Source organism: Sturnus vulgaris, chromosome 20 (assembly GCF_052056855.1).
Source record: "Sturnus vulgaris isolate bStuVul1 chromosome 20, bStuVul1.hap1, whole genome shotgun sequence".
In the NCBI taxonomy this organism is placed as follows: domain Eukaryota; kingdom Metazoa; phylum Chordata; class Aves; order Passeriformes; family Sturnidae; genus Sturnus; species Sturnus vulgaris.
This window is the reverse complement of record NC_142262.1, coordinates 10,224,692-10,242,603: the sequence shown is the minus strand read 5'-3', so window position 1 is coordinate 10,242,603 and position 17,912 is coordinate 10,224,692. Positions and strand designations below refer to the sequence as shown.

Genomic DNA, 17,912 nt, shown 5'->3' with positions numbered 1-17,912 from the left:
TTCAACATATTCCACCTTGATAAACTGATGCACCATAAAGATCCTTATTAAATACTGAGGTAAAAACCCTTTTAGATCCCTGTGTCTGACTCTTAATTCTAGGACCAAGAAAAGGCATCACCACCACCCCACAGCCACCTCCTGGGAGAGGCAGGAATGAGGCAGGTGAGCCCAGCTTCCAGGCTGCACTAGGAAAGGGATGATCTGCTGCTGCCAGCCATTAAAATCCATCTGGATTAACCCCTGGGAGCAGCTCCTGGATCCCCCCACAGAATCACACCTTGCTAAAACAGTGATGATTTTTACAAGTCATCTGCTCACTGTGGCACTTTAAAAAAACAGAAAAGTGCAACTGGCAACCACAATTCACTACCCGAGGAACTCTATGCTTGTCCCAAACATAAACTCATCTCTATTTGCAGCCACAGAGAATGACAAGTCATGGTGTCTCAGAGGCTTTGTCCCTGCTCTGCCTCACCACTTCTCTCTGGGCACAGCAGCTCCCCGCCCCTGCTGTACATCACTCATGTTTGGAAGATGGATGGAGGCTGTGCTGTTACAGTCAAAGCACAGCAAAAAAGATGGGTAATTCAGTTGTATCCCATAAAGAATTCCATCAGTTCCTGACCTTTCACCAGACTTTACTGAAACACCCACTTGCAGTCACTAAAACACAGGAACTCCTCCAGCCCAGCACCTGCCCAGGTCACCCACCTGCAGTGGCACCTCTGGATCAAATTCAAATTGGGGAATAAGTTTAGACCAAGGCTCAAACTTCTTTGTTTCTGGATCAATGTAAAAGTCAAAGACTGTGCCCTGAGAAGGAAACTTGATTGTCTTGAATTCTGCCACCCACCACTTGCTGAACTCCACTCTGTAGTCCACGAGCTGCAGGACAAAAAGAAGAGTAAATAGCAAATCTGGAGAAATTCATTAGAGATGGAGAATGTTCTTTGTCCCAGTCCACCAGAGTGGGATTAGTCCTTAAAAATATATTCCACAGTATAACAATCTTATCCTTTTTTCCTATTATTAAGTCTAATTTTTCATTTTCTTCATTTTTTCTCATCACTCCTATTTATTCCCCTAAATAACTCATCCTCTATGTTGATCACTCCTAGTGTGTCTGAGATTAGACAGAGGGATCAATTTGAAAAAGAGAAATACGTGCCTATGACTAAACAGACACTTGATTGATTTTTGGTGCCTACTTCTTCCAACAGACAAGGACACCACATCCATCTCCATCCGTGGCCATGGATAGTCAGAGCATGCATACCAAATCTCTTCCTCATAAATCACATCACCCTGCAAACACTTAGTTGTTGTTTTCTGGCCTCTTTCCAAGCAGGAGCAGCAGGACTGCAGATCCCAGTTCAGCAAAGAATGGGAGAGGTACTGCTGCCATAGGGCCCAGCAAGTCCTGCTTTCTTGTTTTCCCCCGCTTCTATCTCTCCATGCATGAAGATTTTAAATAATCTGAACCTTTTGGGGGGAGCTGGGGTGTCAGTTTTTTCTTTAAAGTCAGGATTTGCAAAATGTGCTTAGTCCCCTTCCCTGCCTCGGGTCTCCTCTGTGAAACTGGGCCAGCCACTGTCTGAACCCTTCCCACGCAGAGCACAGGGACTGCAGCCTCAGCTGGGGAGAAACAGGGGAGAAGGAGGAGGAAAATGCTGCTAAAAAGATATCTGGGAGAGAGCAGATGCATCACTGAGCCAGTTTTAGCAGCACAGTTTGTTCCTGGGGCATCTCTATGAGGTATCTCCTCCCCATAGCCACCCCACAGGTTTTTGGGACCAGGTGGGACCAAGGACTGCTCAGCCTCCCTCAGGAAACCTGGCTTTGAACTGAGTGTCCTCTGCAGAGCTCCCCGAGCCACCACACATCAAAAGACCAGAGGATTTGGAAAACACATGATTAGCATCCAGGATTTTGCAGTCCCGTGCTACCCAGAGAGGCAGAATGACTGTAATCTCCTCGCTGCTGTTGTCACAGCTCCTCAGCCAGCAGCAGAAAAGGGATGTGCAGTGCTGCTAAAAGCTCTCACAGTGGTGCCTCGCCCTGCTCGCAGTGCTGGGAGGGGCTGAGCCCTTAAGTGGAGCAGTCCCAGCCCCAGCTCTATTGCCAGAATGGTGTCGAGCTCAAACTGCTTCCTTAACAAAAACCCCATATGGATTTCTGCTAATTTCAGAGCCTGCAAATGGCAAATCTATCATCTGTTTTTAGAGGGGCCCTGCTCCCCACCAACAAACGCCGAGCAGTGGGAAGCCTTCCAGCCTGTTTCTCCTGACATTTCAGCAGCAAAAGGTCACCAGGAAGGGCACCTTCAGCAGGGAGCAATAAACAGCTTTTATATTGGATCATTTTTCATCAGGCTCCCCCTCGCTCGGACGCCGTGTGCTCACGCTCTCCTCCCTGACATTTACAGAGCAGCAACGCCCAGAATCCTCCCAGAGAGATGCTGAGCCTGCTCCCAGCCCCTCCTGCCACACACCCAGCTGTGCCAAGGCCCTGCCATGCCACGACCAGCTGCTATGGCACGGGAATGCCATGTCCAGGTGCCACCAGCCGTGCTCCAGCCAGAGGAGGGGCTGAAGCTCCTCTGCTGAGGCAGCAGCTTGTGCTGCTGGGCAAGGGCCAGCCCTGCTCCCAGGCTTGACTTAAAAGTCACACTGGCAGAACCAAGGCTGTGAACCCAGCTGGCACACAGGGAATGGAGGGTTAAACTCTCCACAAGCACCAGGAAAGCTGCTCATGCTCTCCACACATCTCCTTGAGGTGATGGCACCCAGGGAGCCCCACAGTGAGCTTGGCCATTCTCCAGTGTTACCCCCTGGATAATGAGGTCTTTCATGAAAGGGATTGTTTAGTTCAGGTTTCCAGGTCAAACAGCATCACTGACACAGCTTTAGGTCTTGGAAAACAGAAAAAAGTAGGAAAAAAAAGGGCAATAAAAGATCTCTTGAAAGATGCTGATGTGGCACCTCCCTTCTTACCTGGTCCTGGAACATGGACCCACCAAAGGCCCAGACAGCAGCAAAGACAAAGTAAAGTTCATAAAGCTCCTTGGGACAGTCAGGAGGTGTGTTGTCCTCTGTCAGGAGGCATTCCAGGAGGTAACACAGCATCTGAACCATGCTCTGCTCAGGAATAGGAATGATCTTCTTAAATCTGAGGGATGGAAATGGAAAACATAATCGGGAAATTGAATTGGGTGAAGCACCAGGGTTGCTCCCAGCTCAGGAAAGCAAGGCAGGAATGCTTCCCCAGAATATCAGCATTTTCCTTGTCAGCAGTGGGTGTCTCATTTCCTGGAAAAGCACTAAGGAGAGCACCCATCCTCTGCCTGGCCCTGCTGGCACTGCCACACACACACATAATAACAGTAATCAGAAGTTTCAGGCATTTAAAAACTTTGATCCTCTTGAAAGAAGTAAAATGCAGGAGTTGCTAAAGGCAATGATTTCCTGGGAGCACGAGGAGTTCAAAAGCAGTCAAATAGAGCAGTAATAAAATAAAACCTTTCATCTTGCCATTTTACATTCGTTTAAGCTACACTTACAGAATTCCAAACTAATATTGTAGCAGCACTGAAGTCCTCCATAAAGTAATTAGAGCTATTTGAAAGGTTGGTTCTACAATTTCTGAATTAAGCAAGCTACCAAAATACTCAGCTCGGGGCTGGTGCAGCTAATCCTGGGGATTTCATGGTCTGACAATTGCTCAGCAGAGAGAGCTGGAGATGCTCCATGGGCTTTGCTGCCAACAGCTTTAAAGTTTGGGCACCCAGAGAGCAGCTCCCCAGCAAGATTCCCAACTCCCAGTCCCAGGGAGCAAGACTTGCACACAAGCAGCTCCTGCTGACACCTCCTCATTGGGGCTGATGGGTTCAGGTGTTCACTGACTTTTCTTTTTTTTTTTTTTTTTTAATGAAACTGCAGATATAGGGAACAAGCAGAGGATGGAGAATCACAGTTTGGGTAGGAAGGGAACTTTTAAAAGTCATCTATTCCAAGTCCCTGCCATGGCAGGGACACCTCCCACTGTCCCAGGCTGCTCCAAGCCCCAATGTCCAGCCTGGCCTTGGGCACTGCCAGGGATCCAGGGGCAGCCACAGCTGCTCTGGGCACCCTGTGCCAGGGCCTGCCCACCCTCACAGCCAAGAATTTCTTCCTAATACCTAACCTAAATTTTCCCTTGTTGAGTTTAAAACCATCACTCCTTGTCCTGTATTTTGTATTCAGTGGTCAGTGTCCAGCCATGGAACACACCCAGGCTGGATGCTCACACAGAAGGACTCAGCTGTGCTCAAATGCTTCAGGAAAGAAATCCAAGAGAGCCTCTGGAGCAATCCCACCCTCTCACACAATTCCAGCTCCCTCCTCATCCCCAAGGGGCAGGAAAAGATGTGGGGAGAAGATAAAAGAGGATCTGCTCTGCATCTTCTACACTTTCAGCAGTGGTCTGAACTGCTCTACTGGCCCAAAACTTGTGCAGTGAACTCGGGTCTGGCCTGACACGTCAGGAGACTGGAAAGACTTTCCCTTTAGGATTCTCTGGATTTAATTTCCAAGAGATGCAGAACCGATACAAGCACAGGAACCATCAAACCAACATCCAAGGAGAAGCAGATCAGACCAACCAAGGATGGGCAGGAGTGTCAGCTGCCCCCTCACCCCACAGTTCCCTGGAGCTGGAGGCAGTGACACCCAGGGCTCCTGGGGACAAGGAGGACCCCGGCCAGCCCTGGAGCACAGCTGGTCTGGGAGGTGGTGGCTGCCTGCCCTGGCCAGGGGAGACACAAGCACCCTGCAGTGGTACCTGGTTCGGAGGCTGTCCAGGCAGACAGGCAGGTACTTGTCAAACAGAATGGTCAGGTTGGCTCTCTCAGACTGCACCTCTCTCCTGTCAATCCAGCTGCTCACAGGGGCATTCCAGCCCAGATCCGAGGGGTTGATGTACAGGATCCCTCGAGGTACAGAAGAGACAAGAGTAAGGACACAGCAGAGCTCTCCCTTTTTCCTCCGGAGACTTCCAGTTACTCTCCAACAACTGAAACCCTGTCAGAGACACCTGGTCCCTCATCACCTGCCCCCTCCTCCTGCCCCACTGCAGAGAAGAAACATTAACAGTGAAGGGATGTAACTCAGGAAACCAGGACACCTCTCAGGACCCTGCCCCAAATTTAGAACATGGTGTTGCTGAGCCAGGTTATTGCTCTGAGCCCCAGACACCAGGGGACACCTTCATTCCCTGTTCCCATGCACTGCTCCAAAAGATCAGGAGCTCTTTGGGACAGAGACTGCTCTCTGCTCATCACACAGAGCTGGGCAGAAGTGTTCTCTCAGCAGTGCTGCAGCAGGAACACTCCGAGTACACCCCCAAGACAATGACACACCCCCATGCAGGCTCAGGATCCTCAGTGTGCCTGTGAGCTTCAGGAACACACCCTGCACTCCACAGGCAGCCTGGCAGCTTTCAGAGGGACCAAGCTGGCCAACAGAAGACTGACAGCAGCCCTGGATGGCACCTGCTGTGAGGTACAGCTCAGACAGGACTCACCTGCCCGGGACACGGTGGCCGGGGTGGCTGTGTGCAGGTGGCTGATCTCAAACAGCAGCCTCATGCTGGGGTTCAGGGGGATCCTCTCGTTGCTGGCCAGGGTCAGCACCTGCATGTGCAGACAGACAGCCTCAAACTCTCTCAGGAACAGGAATGAAGAGTGTTTAGCACAGCTGAGCTTGGCTGCCTAGCCCAGCTCCTTGAGGCACAGCAGCAAAGGGCTGCAGCCCCAGCAGGACAAGGGGGGATTCTGTCCCTCTGCTCCATTCAGGTGAGACCCCACCTGCAGAGCTGCCCCAGCCTTGGCAGGACCTGGAGCTGCTGGAGAGAGTCCAGAGGAGGCTCCAGGATGAGCAGAAGATGGAGCAGCTCTGTTAGCTCTCAGAAAGGCTGAGAAAACTGGGGTTGTTCAGCCTGAAGAAGGATCTGGGGTGACCTTACTGTGGCTTTTTGGCACTTGAAGGGGCTCCAAGAGAGCAGGAGAGAGACTTGGGACAAGGGATGGAGGGACAGGACACAGGGAATGGCTCCCACTGCCAGAGGGCAGGGCTGGATGGGATATTGGGCAGGAATTGTTCCCTGGGAGGGTGGGCAGGGCTGGCACAGGGTGCCCAGAGCAGCTGTGGCTGCCCCTGGATCCCTGGCAGTGCCCAAGGCCAGGTTGGACACTGGGGCTTGGAGCAGCCTGGGACAGTGGGAGGTGTCCCTGCCATGGCACGGGTGGGATGGGATGAGCTTTAAGATCCCTTCCAACCCAAACCATTCTGTGATGCCATGACATGATTTCTGACAGGCATAGCATGGTCCTTCTCTCTTCCACAACCCAGAAACCAAAGCACTCCCTCAGGGTGGGGAAAAGACACAGAATTATGTCCCAACCTTACTTTTAATGGGCCTAAAGTTATGATCAGGACATTTGCAATTACTCACGAGCACAACTCTCCAGAAAAGAGAAATTCCAATGAAAACAAGCTCTAAGTTATTTCCCTCATGCACCATTGCCTTTATGCAATATAGTTTGGTGTGTCTGAAGAAACACAGCTGCATTATTCCAGGAGATGTTGTTACAATCTGCATTCCTCCCAGGCTGAATCACACCCAACAAGGAATACCTGTTTCTTTACCTTACATCCATTACCTTATTATCATCCATCACAGTGTTAAGAGATTCAATCCACATTGGATCAATATCTCCATCCAGTACCATCCACTTGGGACCATCATGTGAGATGTTGGCCAGTTCTCTCATGATTGATGAGAACAGTCCTGGGAGGGTGACACCAATATGTTGATGAACATTGAAGTTGTCGCTTGCTGTAACAGATTTTTCCAGCAATTTCCTAAAAATTATGCTTTCCCCTTAAACATTCATAATTCTTTGCATCTGGACATAAATAACACTATATAATGATATCTGCTTTGAAGAAAAAAATATTATCAGAGTTATTATCACTATATAATGATATCTGCTTTGAAGAAAAAAATATTATCAGAGTTATTATCACTGAGAATGACTGTAGGCCTACATGAGCTTCACTCCCACTGAAAACCATAAGACATAGGAAAAATGAAGAGCAGATACTCAGAGGAAAAAATCCCACAAACTATACAACACAGAGAAAAACCATCTGAATATGCCTTGGAAATTCTTATATTTGTTTTTTTTTTCCTGGCTTGAAGTACATCAGGAAAATCAAGATGCTTTAAACACTGGGTCATGGCTTTAGTAAGACTGAGGGGAGAACATGTCCAGACTGACATTGAGTGACAGAACAAAATGTCAGTAAAATCAAGGAGACAGAGAATATACAGAGTCTCAAGGGGAGTAAATAATGAATGCTAGGAAGAGCGAGAAGCTGGGAACAGAGCACAAGTACTGCAGGGCAAATGAGAGCTCCACAAAACCATCACTCTCCTCCACACGAGGAAATACCAAGGGAAAGGCTGGTCTGCACGAAGGAACATCAAGCAAACATTAAAAACAGCCTCTCTTGTGGTGGATTGTGACAGGCATGCTTTTTGTTTCTCCAGGACCAGCTGTTCCCTGGTGACCCAGGGCAGCAACCGCCGGTGGCATTGCATGACCAGAACAAAACTCGTGCACCAGAAATGCAGAACAGCTCAGCTGCCACAGCTACGGGCTGGGGGCAGACAAAACACCTCTCTGCTCTGCCTGGACTCCATCCCTCACGCTGGACACAGCCTGGCAACCCCTCCAGCACTGCCAGTGGCAGCAGCAGCTCCTGCCTGGGAGCATCACAGCAGCAGCCAGAGGGAAGTGCCCTTCTCCCAGCCTCGGGCATCCACACCACAGAGGGCTCTTGAGATTTGAAAGAGTTTGGTTCTACAAATAACACTTTTAGGATTCCCTTGTGGGACCTTTTTCCACCTAACATGTACAAACTTTCCAGCTGCTGGCAGTGAAATGAGTGACAGGATGAACTCGAGAAGAGGAAAAGGAGGAGCTGATCCATAAGGGGACACATCCTCTCTCATCAGTCTGTGCTGAAAATGGCCTGGCTGCTCTTTAACATCAAGAAACAACATTTGCAGGAATGGTTAATGCAGAAAATATCTCCCTTGAGCCATCAGAGAGGAGTCCTGTAAGTTCTCTTGAAACATTAGAGGATTGAGAACAGCCACCTGCCAGTGTCTCTCCTGCTGTCCAGTGCCACCCACAGTCCCTGATCCACAATCCCTAATGTGCAGCTCTCTCTGCAGGGTGCTGCCTACATCCCACACTTCCCTCTGTCACTTTGATTTAGGGTCCCCAATCACAATTAAAAAGAAATTAACCCAGGCACTGGAGCAGAGCAGGGGGCAGGGGAGGTGGTGGCAGCTCCTCTCCTGGAGACCTTTGGCCGAGGATGATTTATGGAGCCATCCTCCCTCACCTCCCCTCAGCTCCCAGAACAGCCACACAGGGAATCAAAGCTGCCTTTCTGGATTAGTCACAACCCAACGTTTTCACTCCACATCTCTGAAATCTTTCAGCAGGTTTTAAATGCTCATCTCATCCTCCTCAGGAGCATTCAGCATCAACAGCCTGGCAAACGCCCAGGCAGGGATATTTAGTGGAAAAACACCTCTCAAACGTTTGCTGGGAGTGTCCAGACACAGAAATCTGGTGATGGCACTTTTTGGGGGGCCCAGTGAACAGCACAGGGCAGGAGGGAATCCTCTTCCATCAGCACCCAGCCCCAAAAAACAACCTGCTCCAGCTAGAAATTGCGAAGTGTTAATGGACATGATAATTATCCTTATGGCAAAAAGATCAATTCCCAAAAGGCTGTAACACCCTACATGCCCTTCTAACAGTAAACCCTCACCCTGGGAGCAGCACCTGGGCTGTGAGACCTGCACACAGACCCATCCTCCTGCTGCCACTCAGGAGCTTCATTAAAATACCCTCTTTATCTCCAAATTCAGCTATGAAACGACACTTACCATCTTTCCACTCCCTCGTTGCTGGGTTAATGATGCCAAAAAGTTCATCATTGGTGACTGCCTTGGGGTTGAGGTCTGTCCACACAGGACGGCGCTTCATCCTCTGGTAGCTCTTGTGCAGGGACCTGAGCACCTGGGACTTGCCTGTGCCTGCAGCTCCCACCACGAACACGGAGTGCCGGACACTGAGCAGCTCCTCCAGCTGCACCACCTGGGGAAACACCCCCAGAGCTCACACAGGGATGCCAAACTGAACTTCAGATGTGCAAAACCTGGGATACTGCAAGGAGTTCCTGCCCATGGCAGGGGGGCTGGAATGAGATGTCCTTTAAGGTGCCTTCAACCCAAACCATTCTGTGAAATTAGCTCTCATGGGGCCTCTCACATAGAAATTTGTGACCCAGACACACAAAGGGATTTGACCCCGAGTTTGGTCTGACCACTCTAACAGTGATGGGTGAAATCCTGAGCAGGCAGACAAACCTCCAGCACTGCTCACATGTGATAGCCACCAGCCAAGGAGGCTCAGCACTCCAGGGGCTGCATGTGCACAAGCCTACAAGAGCCAGGCTCTGTAAATCCAGGGAAGAGGCAGAGCTGGATTTAGGAGCAGTCAGACCCAGCATAGCTGACTGTCCTCCATCAAGGTCTATCTGCAAGGGGAATATCGTGGCTGGCCCATCCCTGGAAGTGTCCAAGACGAGGTGGACAGAGCTTGGGACAACCTGGGATAGTGGAAGTGTCCCTGCCCATGGCAGAGGGTGGAACAAGCTGAGCTTTAAGATCCCTTCCAACCCAAACCATCCTGTGATTGTGCAGAGCCCTCTTTGAAGAAGCAAAGCTGGCTGAGAAAACCCAGCTGAGCTGCTGATGGTGCAAGTAGAGCAGAACATCCCTTGATATTCTTATTCTATATTGAACATCCCTTGTCTTACCTTGAGCACAAAGTTGTCCTCAGGCTGCAGCCGCAGCTCCAGCACTGCCTCCTTCACCACGGCCTCGAAATGCAGGTCACGCTTCCGAGGCACGTCCAGAGCAGGGAACAGGTCCCCAATGAGCCCCAGGAACACTGGCACATCCTCTGTCACCATCTTGGGGATGTTGAAGTCGCGCAGGGAGCGCATCAGCACCTGCTCCTCGGGGCGCTCGGGGTCCGCGCGCTTCAGGGAGCCGGCCACCACCAGCACGGACTTGATGGCCCGCAGCCCCCAGTCATAGTGATCCTGCATGAGGGGGGAGAACGACACCAAACCGGGGAGAGTTCCTGCCTAGACAGCGCCAGGCAGGGGTAAGAACCAGCAGTCCCAGCTGCCAGCGCAGTCAGCAATGGAAATGCAGCCACATTCATTATTTGTGTCGTGGCCAGAGACCTCCAGCAGCCTGGTCTCCATTTCAGAAGGTGAGCTTCCCACCAGGGAGAGTACTAACAAGTCAAATCATTCAGCTGCTCATGCCATCACTTGGGCTCAGAGCTGGCACTAAGTCAGCAGTAGGACTTGTACTCTGGAGACCTAAGCAGTTTTTTCCCCTAAACCCTAAAGCAGTTTGCTTGGCCTTTGTGCAGGTTAAACAAGGCCTGCCAGAACCCTGGATCTGCAGGAGCTACTGAGGTGGAAGGCTTGTTAGTCCATTCTGAGGCCTCAGACACCCAAATTTCTCCATCACCAGGTTCCCAGCCTGGGGATAATCCACCAAGCAGGAGCAGAGAGGACACTGCTGGAAAAGAATCCTAAAGGGGCATGAGAGGAACTCCCAAGCCAACAAACAAATCCTTCTATTTCTGCTCCATGAAGACCCTGCAGAGCACAGCCCAACAGTTTGACTGTTTCATGTGGGAGGCCACAGCTCCCACAGGGCCTCCAGCTGCACAGCACAAAGCTTCTGAGACAAGGCAGAAACCCACCCAAGCTCATGATGGCACAGCCAAGATCAGGTTTTCCATCTGGAGTCCTGATTCAACTCATCCCAGCTTTGACCTATGCAGACAAGGACAGGTTAAAATCTGATTAACCAGAGTTTTGCACTGGAGGTGACCTTACACGGTCAACACTTGATATGAAAGGCAGTATTTCTATATTTAATTGGACTAAGAGAGGAACAGCCATCATGAACCCCGGGCAGGCAGGAGACTCAATAGGAATTAACTGGAAAGCAAAGGGTCACTGAATACTGCCCCAACCATGGTGGCATTTGAGGCTTTTGAAAAACGTCTCTCACTAATGCAGCTGGCCAGGTGCTTCTGTCCCTGCAGACCCTCCAGGAGAGCAGTTTGAAAAAGTCATTGCTCTGGTGATCACAAACCCTGCCTTCTCCAGCAGATGCCACAAACACAGTCAGTGACTGAAAGCTGTGAAGCTTCAGCCATGGAGGTGCATGGCAGAGTGTCACATCCCTGATTTTGGGGGGATCTAGAGCAGAGTGCCACATCCCTGATTTGGGGGATCCAGAGCACAGCTCACAGAGGGCTCACCTGCTTGGACAGGAGCTCCTTGCAGAGTTGGTAGAGCGTGATGAACTTCCTGGCTAAGGCTCGGGCCTCGAGGAAGCCCTCGGCCACCAACATAATCTCACAGATGAGCTCAAAGTCTGGCACAACCATTGCACAGGGCCTAGGGAGACAGGCAGGAAAGGGCTGCAGAGCAATTGTTAGCTATAGAGCTTGAGGGCAGTGGATTTGTAGCTTTATCTTACAGGTTGTCTCCAGTGAGCCACTGGAGTTTCTCCCAGTCTGCCCACACTGCCTTTCCTGTGGCACTGGACACAGCTCCCTTGTCTTCCCTGTGCATTCCCTGATCCAGGCTTGGTGCACAAGGCTGAAACCATCTGTGAATCCCCAATGAGAGTGAATTTCTCAAGAAAATGAAGCCTGGATGTTCCAAAGCACAATTTCTGCCAGTTTTGTTACACAGGTCACAAAACCCAACCTCGACTCACCTGAAGAGAGCTTTTAAATTCTCAGGTAGCTCGGTTCGTCCTGCGTAACCAGGGTTCATGGTGATGAAAATGCCCACTGAGGGGACTAGGTTAATGTCTTCTCCCAGAAAATTGAAGGATTTCTTCTTCTCCCGGATTGCATCCTGCACACTCTTCACCTAGGAACCAAGGCAGTGCTTAGTGCTGGTGTTCAGGTATGAAAAACCCCAGACAGCACTGCTGCCCTCCCTACACTTGGCCCATGATGACTGGGGCTTATCTCTGCTCTGGTTTGGGTTTTTACTGACCATATAAAGCTTTCTACACTGCTTGAGGTAAATCTGTGTGCCTCCCATCACAATCCAACAGTGAAAAAGCAGAAAAAGGCTGAAGACTGGACAGTCAAACTGAAAAGAGTTGCAAGAGTTTGCTTGCCAGACTTGGCTGGTCTTTTCCATTTGCCTGATTGCAGCTTTGTTCTTCTCATCCCCCACTTTTTAAAGAGAATGAGTCTATTACGGCCAGACCAGTTTATTCCCCACCTTCCATTCCCATGGAGTCACAGAATCACAGAATCACCAGGTTGGAAGAGACTTTCCAGACCATGGAGTCCAACCCATTCCCCAACACCTCAACTAACCCATGGCACCCAGTGCCATATCCAAACTTTTTTTAAACACATCCAGGGATGGTGACTCCCCCACCTCCCTGGGCAGACTTTTCTAGTATTTTATCACCCTTTTCATAAAAAATGTTTTCCTAAACAGAAAACACAGCCAGACCACCTCAGTGCCCACCTTCCACTCTGGAGTCCATTACAGCCAGACCCTCCTTGGCTCCTTCCCACAGGAGCAGTTCCGTGCAGCCAGCTCATCTCCTACTTAACACCACTCCATGGGGGAGCAATCTCTGCTCTGCCCTAAACTCACCCGTTTGCCACCCTAAAGCAAAGCAATTAAGGGAGTTTCTCTGAGTGAGGACCCACACCGACAGGAGCTGCATGACTAAGGCAGCCAATTAACATCGCCATGGTTACCCCCTAATAGCAGAGAGGCGATGATGGAGTGACAGCCCTGCTCAGACACCACCTCCAGCCAGCAGCCAGGGAATCATTAGCAGCTGAGTCATATCTGGGCTTCTTTTGTTCTGCTTCCCCTTTTATTTTAAGATCCTCAAAGAGGTTTTTTCAATGACAACTTTAAACTAGAACCTGATGGAAGGGAAATGGAGAGGGAACGACACACAAATACCTGTACCTGCCTGGGATTTCTTTGGGACATCACACGAGGTACAATGATGAGAGAAAGAGAGATGAGAGTGAGGAGCTCCTGGAGGGGTTCAGAACAATTCCATTGAACAAAACATTTATAGAAGTGTAGAAACTTCTGGCCTCTAGACTTTAATTTCTGCAATGCCAAGCCCCAAATTGGACCTAGGAAGAGTTCAGCACCTCAGTCAAACACTGGGATCCCAAAACTGAACTCACAGCTGACATTTGGGACCAGAAAAACTTTGATACTTTGGCAACTCAATTTTCAGCACTGAAGTCCCCCAGGACTCAAACCCTTCTGTTCTGGCCCTGTGGGAGGGAAAGGAAAGAGAAAGGGAAAGAAGGGAAAAGGAAAGGAAGGGTGGCTGGCTTGTATTTATCTACAGGCTTTTCTCCTCTTACCTGTACAGCAACCACAGAAAGGACCTCAACCGAGATCCTGTTAAATTCATCAAAACAGCCCCAGGCTCCTGTCTGGGAAAGGCCTTTGTAAATATTCCCACAAGACTGAAAAGAAAAAAATAAAATAAAATTACAAGAGTGAAATCACAAACGGAATCAACTCCAGCAAAAAACGGATTTGATTTCCCTGCCTGTTTATTTATAGCAATTTACAGTCTATTGTGGGTATTTAGAAAAGTGCACGGGAGCAGCAGGCACAACTCAATTATAATATTTATAGCTCTGCACAGTTTGCCACTTGATTTGCTAATTGCACTCTCGACATCTCTGCTCTCTGGTTCCATCCAAAGGTCACCTGGGCTGAGTTACTGACAGCCCCACATCCATGAGAGACCTCAGCTGGATAAAATATGATCCAAGGCCACCAAACCCAGTGCCCGTGGAGAGCAGAGGGATCAGCCCCATGACCCAGTGTTGGCCTTATCCCAGGAGAGGATCCTGAGAAACCAGGAGAGGTCTCTGCCCATGCCTGGGACAGGTAGCCTGTGGGTCTGGAATGGATCAGCACAGCCTTGGTCTCGACTGGACAGGCCATAATTTGTGAAGAATTTCATGTGGAACCCAACTCCAGAAGGGAAGGGAAAGGTGGAGCAGAGCAGAGAGCACAGCTCAGGTCTCTACCTCCTCAAGAACCTCGTGCAAGCCTTAGAGATGATGATGAGGAAGAGGAAAAGCTGTTCAGCAGGAAGGGAGGCAGAGGGGACGGATCAGCAGGGTAACTCCCATCCTGCAGGTTCCAGCAGCCCAGCCTGGGGCAGCAGTACCTTGTAGTCCATCTGCTCAGAGCAGTTGAACACGTACACCATGATGCCCAGGGCACGGCCCAAGTCCTTGGTGGTCTCTGTCTTGCCCGTGCCAGCAGGGCCAGCAGGGGCCCCGCTCATGGTCAGGTGCAGAGACTGGGTCAGGGTGATGTAACACCTGCAAGGACAAGGCAAAAGGGGAAAGAGACTGAGCTGGGTGCTCACTGCAGAGCCCTGTGCCCTCCTTTGGGACAGCTCTGTGTGAGCCTGGTCCAGCTGAAATCCTCGTGGGCATTGACAACCACCTCTACTCTGCTGGGACTTCTCCAGCACGTCACAGAATCAGAAAGGTTGGGAAAGACCTTCAAGATCATCAAACCCCATCATCAGGACAGCAGCAGCACCTTGCTCACCACTAAACCATGTCCTGTAGTGCCACATCCGTGTGTTTTTTGAACAACTTCAGGGATGTGATTCCATCACTGCCCGAGGCATCCTGTACCAGGATTTGATAACACTTCCAGTGAGAAATTTTTCCTAATAGCCAATCTGAATGGCACCTTGGTGGTGTTTCCTCTCTCCTGTCCCTTGTTCCCTGGGAGCAGAGCCTGACACCCACCTGTCAGGGAGTTGTGGAGAGTGAGAAGGTCCCTCCTGAGCCTCCTTTCCTCCAGGAAAGTCCCCCATCTCCCTCAGCTGCTCCTCAAATCCAAGAGGTCCTCATCTCCCACCGGGGTCTGCCCAACCCCTTCACTCCAGGCTGTGCTTGCTGTGGACTGTCACACTCAGTGACATTGGGCATGTCCAGGCTAGCACGAGGACAGGTCAGCTTTGCTGAAAGGTTTTCCTCTGGCTCCCCAGTGCTCCTCAGCCCAAAGGATCCTTTTCCCAGCACAGTTAAATACCTGTTCTGATGGCCCAGAAATGATTCTACACAATGCCCCCAAGGCTTCTCCATCAGGCTGATGGTGGATCCCAGGGAGGTGCCCACATGTGGGTGTCTGTACCCCATGTAGAAGCCACCATGGCCAACATGGGTGACCATCTGAGATGCTCACAGCCACTGAAGCATCACACAGAGTGGAAAGAGAGGAGAAGGGATCCACAGGAGACTTGCACACATCTGTATGGGCAGCTGGAAGCCAGGTGGGACAACTCAGAGCACCTCATGTCTGTGTCCCCAGTGAGATGGGTACCCAGTGGCAGATGTGACCTTCAGGACAAGATGAAAGCTCTGGGACTGCAGGGTGTGTGTGTCCACGAGCATCTTCACCTGGGGGTTGCATCCTGGGGTCTGAGACACAGACATCCCAGAGGGTAACACTGCAAAATCCCAAAACAAGTGAGATTGCAGCTCTGCTGCTGCACTGCTGGGACACGAGGGAAAACAAGAGGGATGTGGGCATCCCAAGTGAACCCCTCCTTGCCTGGCAGCTCTGTCTGGCACAGCTGTCTGGCACAGCCCAGCCATGAGGGAGTTCCCCTGATGCCTTAGGATTTTAGCTTTTCTATTTGTCATATATTTGTAATCCTGAAATTCTTTAGTGTGTAACTCTAAACTCCATATCCAGTGTGAGCTGCTCCTTTCCCATTTTTGGTCAGACACAACAATTCCTCTCCAGGCCTGGGAATCAAGGACACCTCACTTCCTCAGGCCCTGAGAGATGGAAACAAAAGTGAGTTGGGGGGAATAAATTGGGGTAAATTACTTCATTACCTGAAGCTGTAATTGGAAGATTACCCATGTCTTAGGTTGCAATGCAGGATGTAACCAGCAGTGTGTGTTCTATCACCAGCTGTTAAAACCAGGTGGGGCTTTATATTTTCCACAACCCATCCTCCCTCCAGGAGATCTCTCCTGTTCATGGCCATGCAGTCCCAGGGCAGGGCTGATCAAATTCCATCATCCCATGGGGAGATGCTCCAGCCAGGGCAGGAGCCAAGCATTTCCTACCCAGATCAAAGGTGAGATTTGGAACAGCAGAGCAGCCTTTTCCCACTGGATCCCCCAGAGGAAAACCAGAGCCTTGCACATCATCCCTGCAGCTTTGGAGGAAAACTGCACCTTGTGCAGGAGCCCTGCTCCAGCAGAACCACATCTGTCACTGCAGGATTGCAGCCACCATGGAATGGGACTGCAACAACCCTGACTGACTGATGGGGGCAGCTTGGATTCTGACTGTCAGTGTTTTTGGGTTTGGTTTTTGTAATACTGTATTTCTATTTTAATTTTTCCTAGTAAAAAACTGTTACTCCTATTCACATATCTTTGCCTGAGAGCCCTTCAATTTCAAAATTATAATAATTTGGAGGGAGGGCATTTACATTTTCCATTTCAAAGAAAGGCTCCTGCCTTTCTTATCAGACACCTGTCTTTCAAAGAAGACAATCCCCAATATGCAAATGCACCAGACTTATAAAAGTGTGAAAGCTCCGTTGTCCATTTTGGGTGTAACCCTCAGGGGGCTTTGCCCAAAATGTACCTGAGGGCCCTTCAATAAACAGAACTGCTTTTTATTCCCTTAGTTCAGTCTGGCCTGTGTTTGTAGGCAGCCCCACGAGGGCCTCACCTGTCAGTCAGGGGGGTGATGACTGTGCTGGTTTGAAAGCAAAACCAGTGAGAGACTCCAAGTCAGAAACATATTCTATTAGGAAAAAAACAAACAAACAAAAAATACATGCAATAGTACAAAAGAAAAGCACTGCCAGAGTCAGAATACAACCTGACACCCCACTAGTTAGAGTGGTGGTAGCAGTCCAGATGAAGTGATCTTGTTGAAGCAGTGATCCTGAAGAAAGGTCTGGTAGCTCTTGTCCCCTGGAAACCAGTGGGTAAGGGCTGCCTTGGTGTTCCAGATCTCAGATTTTATCTGGGTAGGAAATGCTCGGCTCCTGCCCTGGCTGGAGCATCTCCCATGGGATGATGGACTTTGATCAGCCCTGCCCTGGGACTGCATGGCCATGAACAGGAGAGATCTCCTGGAGGGAGGATGGGCTGTGGGGAAGATAAAGAACACTGCCCCAGCTGGGTTAACACATGGCCCATTAACAGAGGATATCTCCACAGAGATCAGGATCACTGCCCAACATGGGTTAACAGCTGGTGACAGGATCCATCCTTTTGGGCACACTTTACGTTGTAACCCAGGACAGTGACAAGCTGGGAGTGTTGCCCAGGTGCTCTCACCTGTCAGTCAGGGGGGTGATGACCAGCCGGGGGGTGTTGCCCAGGTACTCTCACCTGTCAGTCAGGGGGGTGATGACCAGCCGGGGGGTGTTGCCCAGGTACTCGTAGCTGTACAGGAACTGGGCGTCGCAGATGCTGGCCCAGCAGTGCCGCTCCTCGTCCACCCAGCGGTGCCGCAGCTGTGACAGCCACAGGAAGGCCTGGCCACTGTCCACCTGCAATGGGCCACCTGCACATCAGGCAGGGCAGGGCTGCCAGGCACACACAGCTCAGGGGCCCAAGGGGACTGTGAGGGGGTTGTCACCAGGTATGGACTGGGCACTGCAGT

At 50.5% G+C, this 17,912-nt stretch overlaps 1 protein-coding gene across 1 annotated transcript in view; it reads right to left on the bottom strand.

Moving 5' to 3' along the window:
• LOC106859514 (dynein axonemal heavy chain 9) overlaps positions 1–17,912 on the bottom strand; it is a 69,543-nt gene that overhangs the window by 28,597 nt on the left and 23,034 nt on the right. Inside the window, exons 18-29 of the mRNA XM_088176819.1 lie at positions 17,639–17,799; positions 14,419–14,575; positions 13,595–13,699; positions 11,944–12,101; positions 11,480–11,618; positions 9,945–10,232; positions 9,010–9,220; positions 6,701–6,828; positions 5,563–5,671; positions 4,822–4,969; positions 2,997–3,171; positions 715–888 (exon numbers count right to left, since the gene is read on the bottom strand). Of these exons, the coding sequence (XP_088032945.1) occupies positions 715–888; positions 2,997–3,171; positions 4,822–4,969; positions 5,563–5,671; positions 6,701–6,828; positions 9,010–9,220; positions 9,945–10,232; positions 11,480–11,618; positions 11,944–12,101; positions 13,595–13,699; positions 14,419–14,575; positions 17,639–17,799 (1,953 nt within the window). The remainder of the gene's footprint in view (positions 1–714; positions 889–2,996; positions 3,172–4,821; positions 4,970–5,562; positions 5,672–6,700; positions 6,829–9,009; positions 9,221–9,944; positions 10,233–11,479; positions 11,619–11,943; positions 12,102–13,594; positions 13,700–14,418; positions 14,576–17,638; positions 17,800–17,912) is intronic.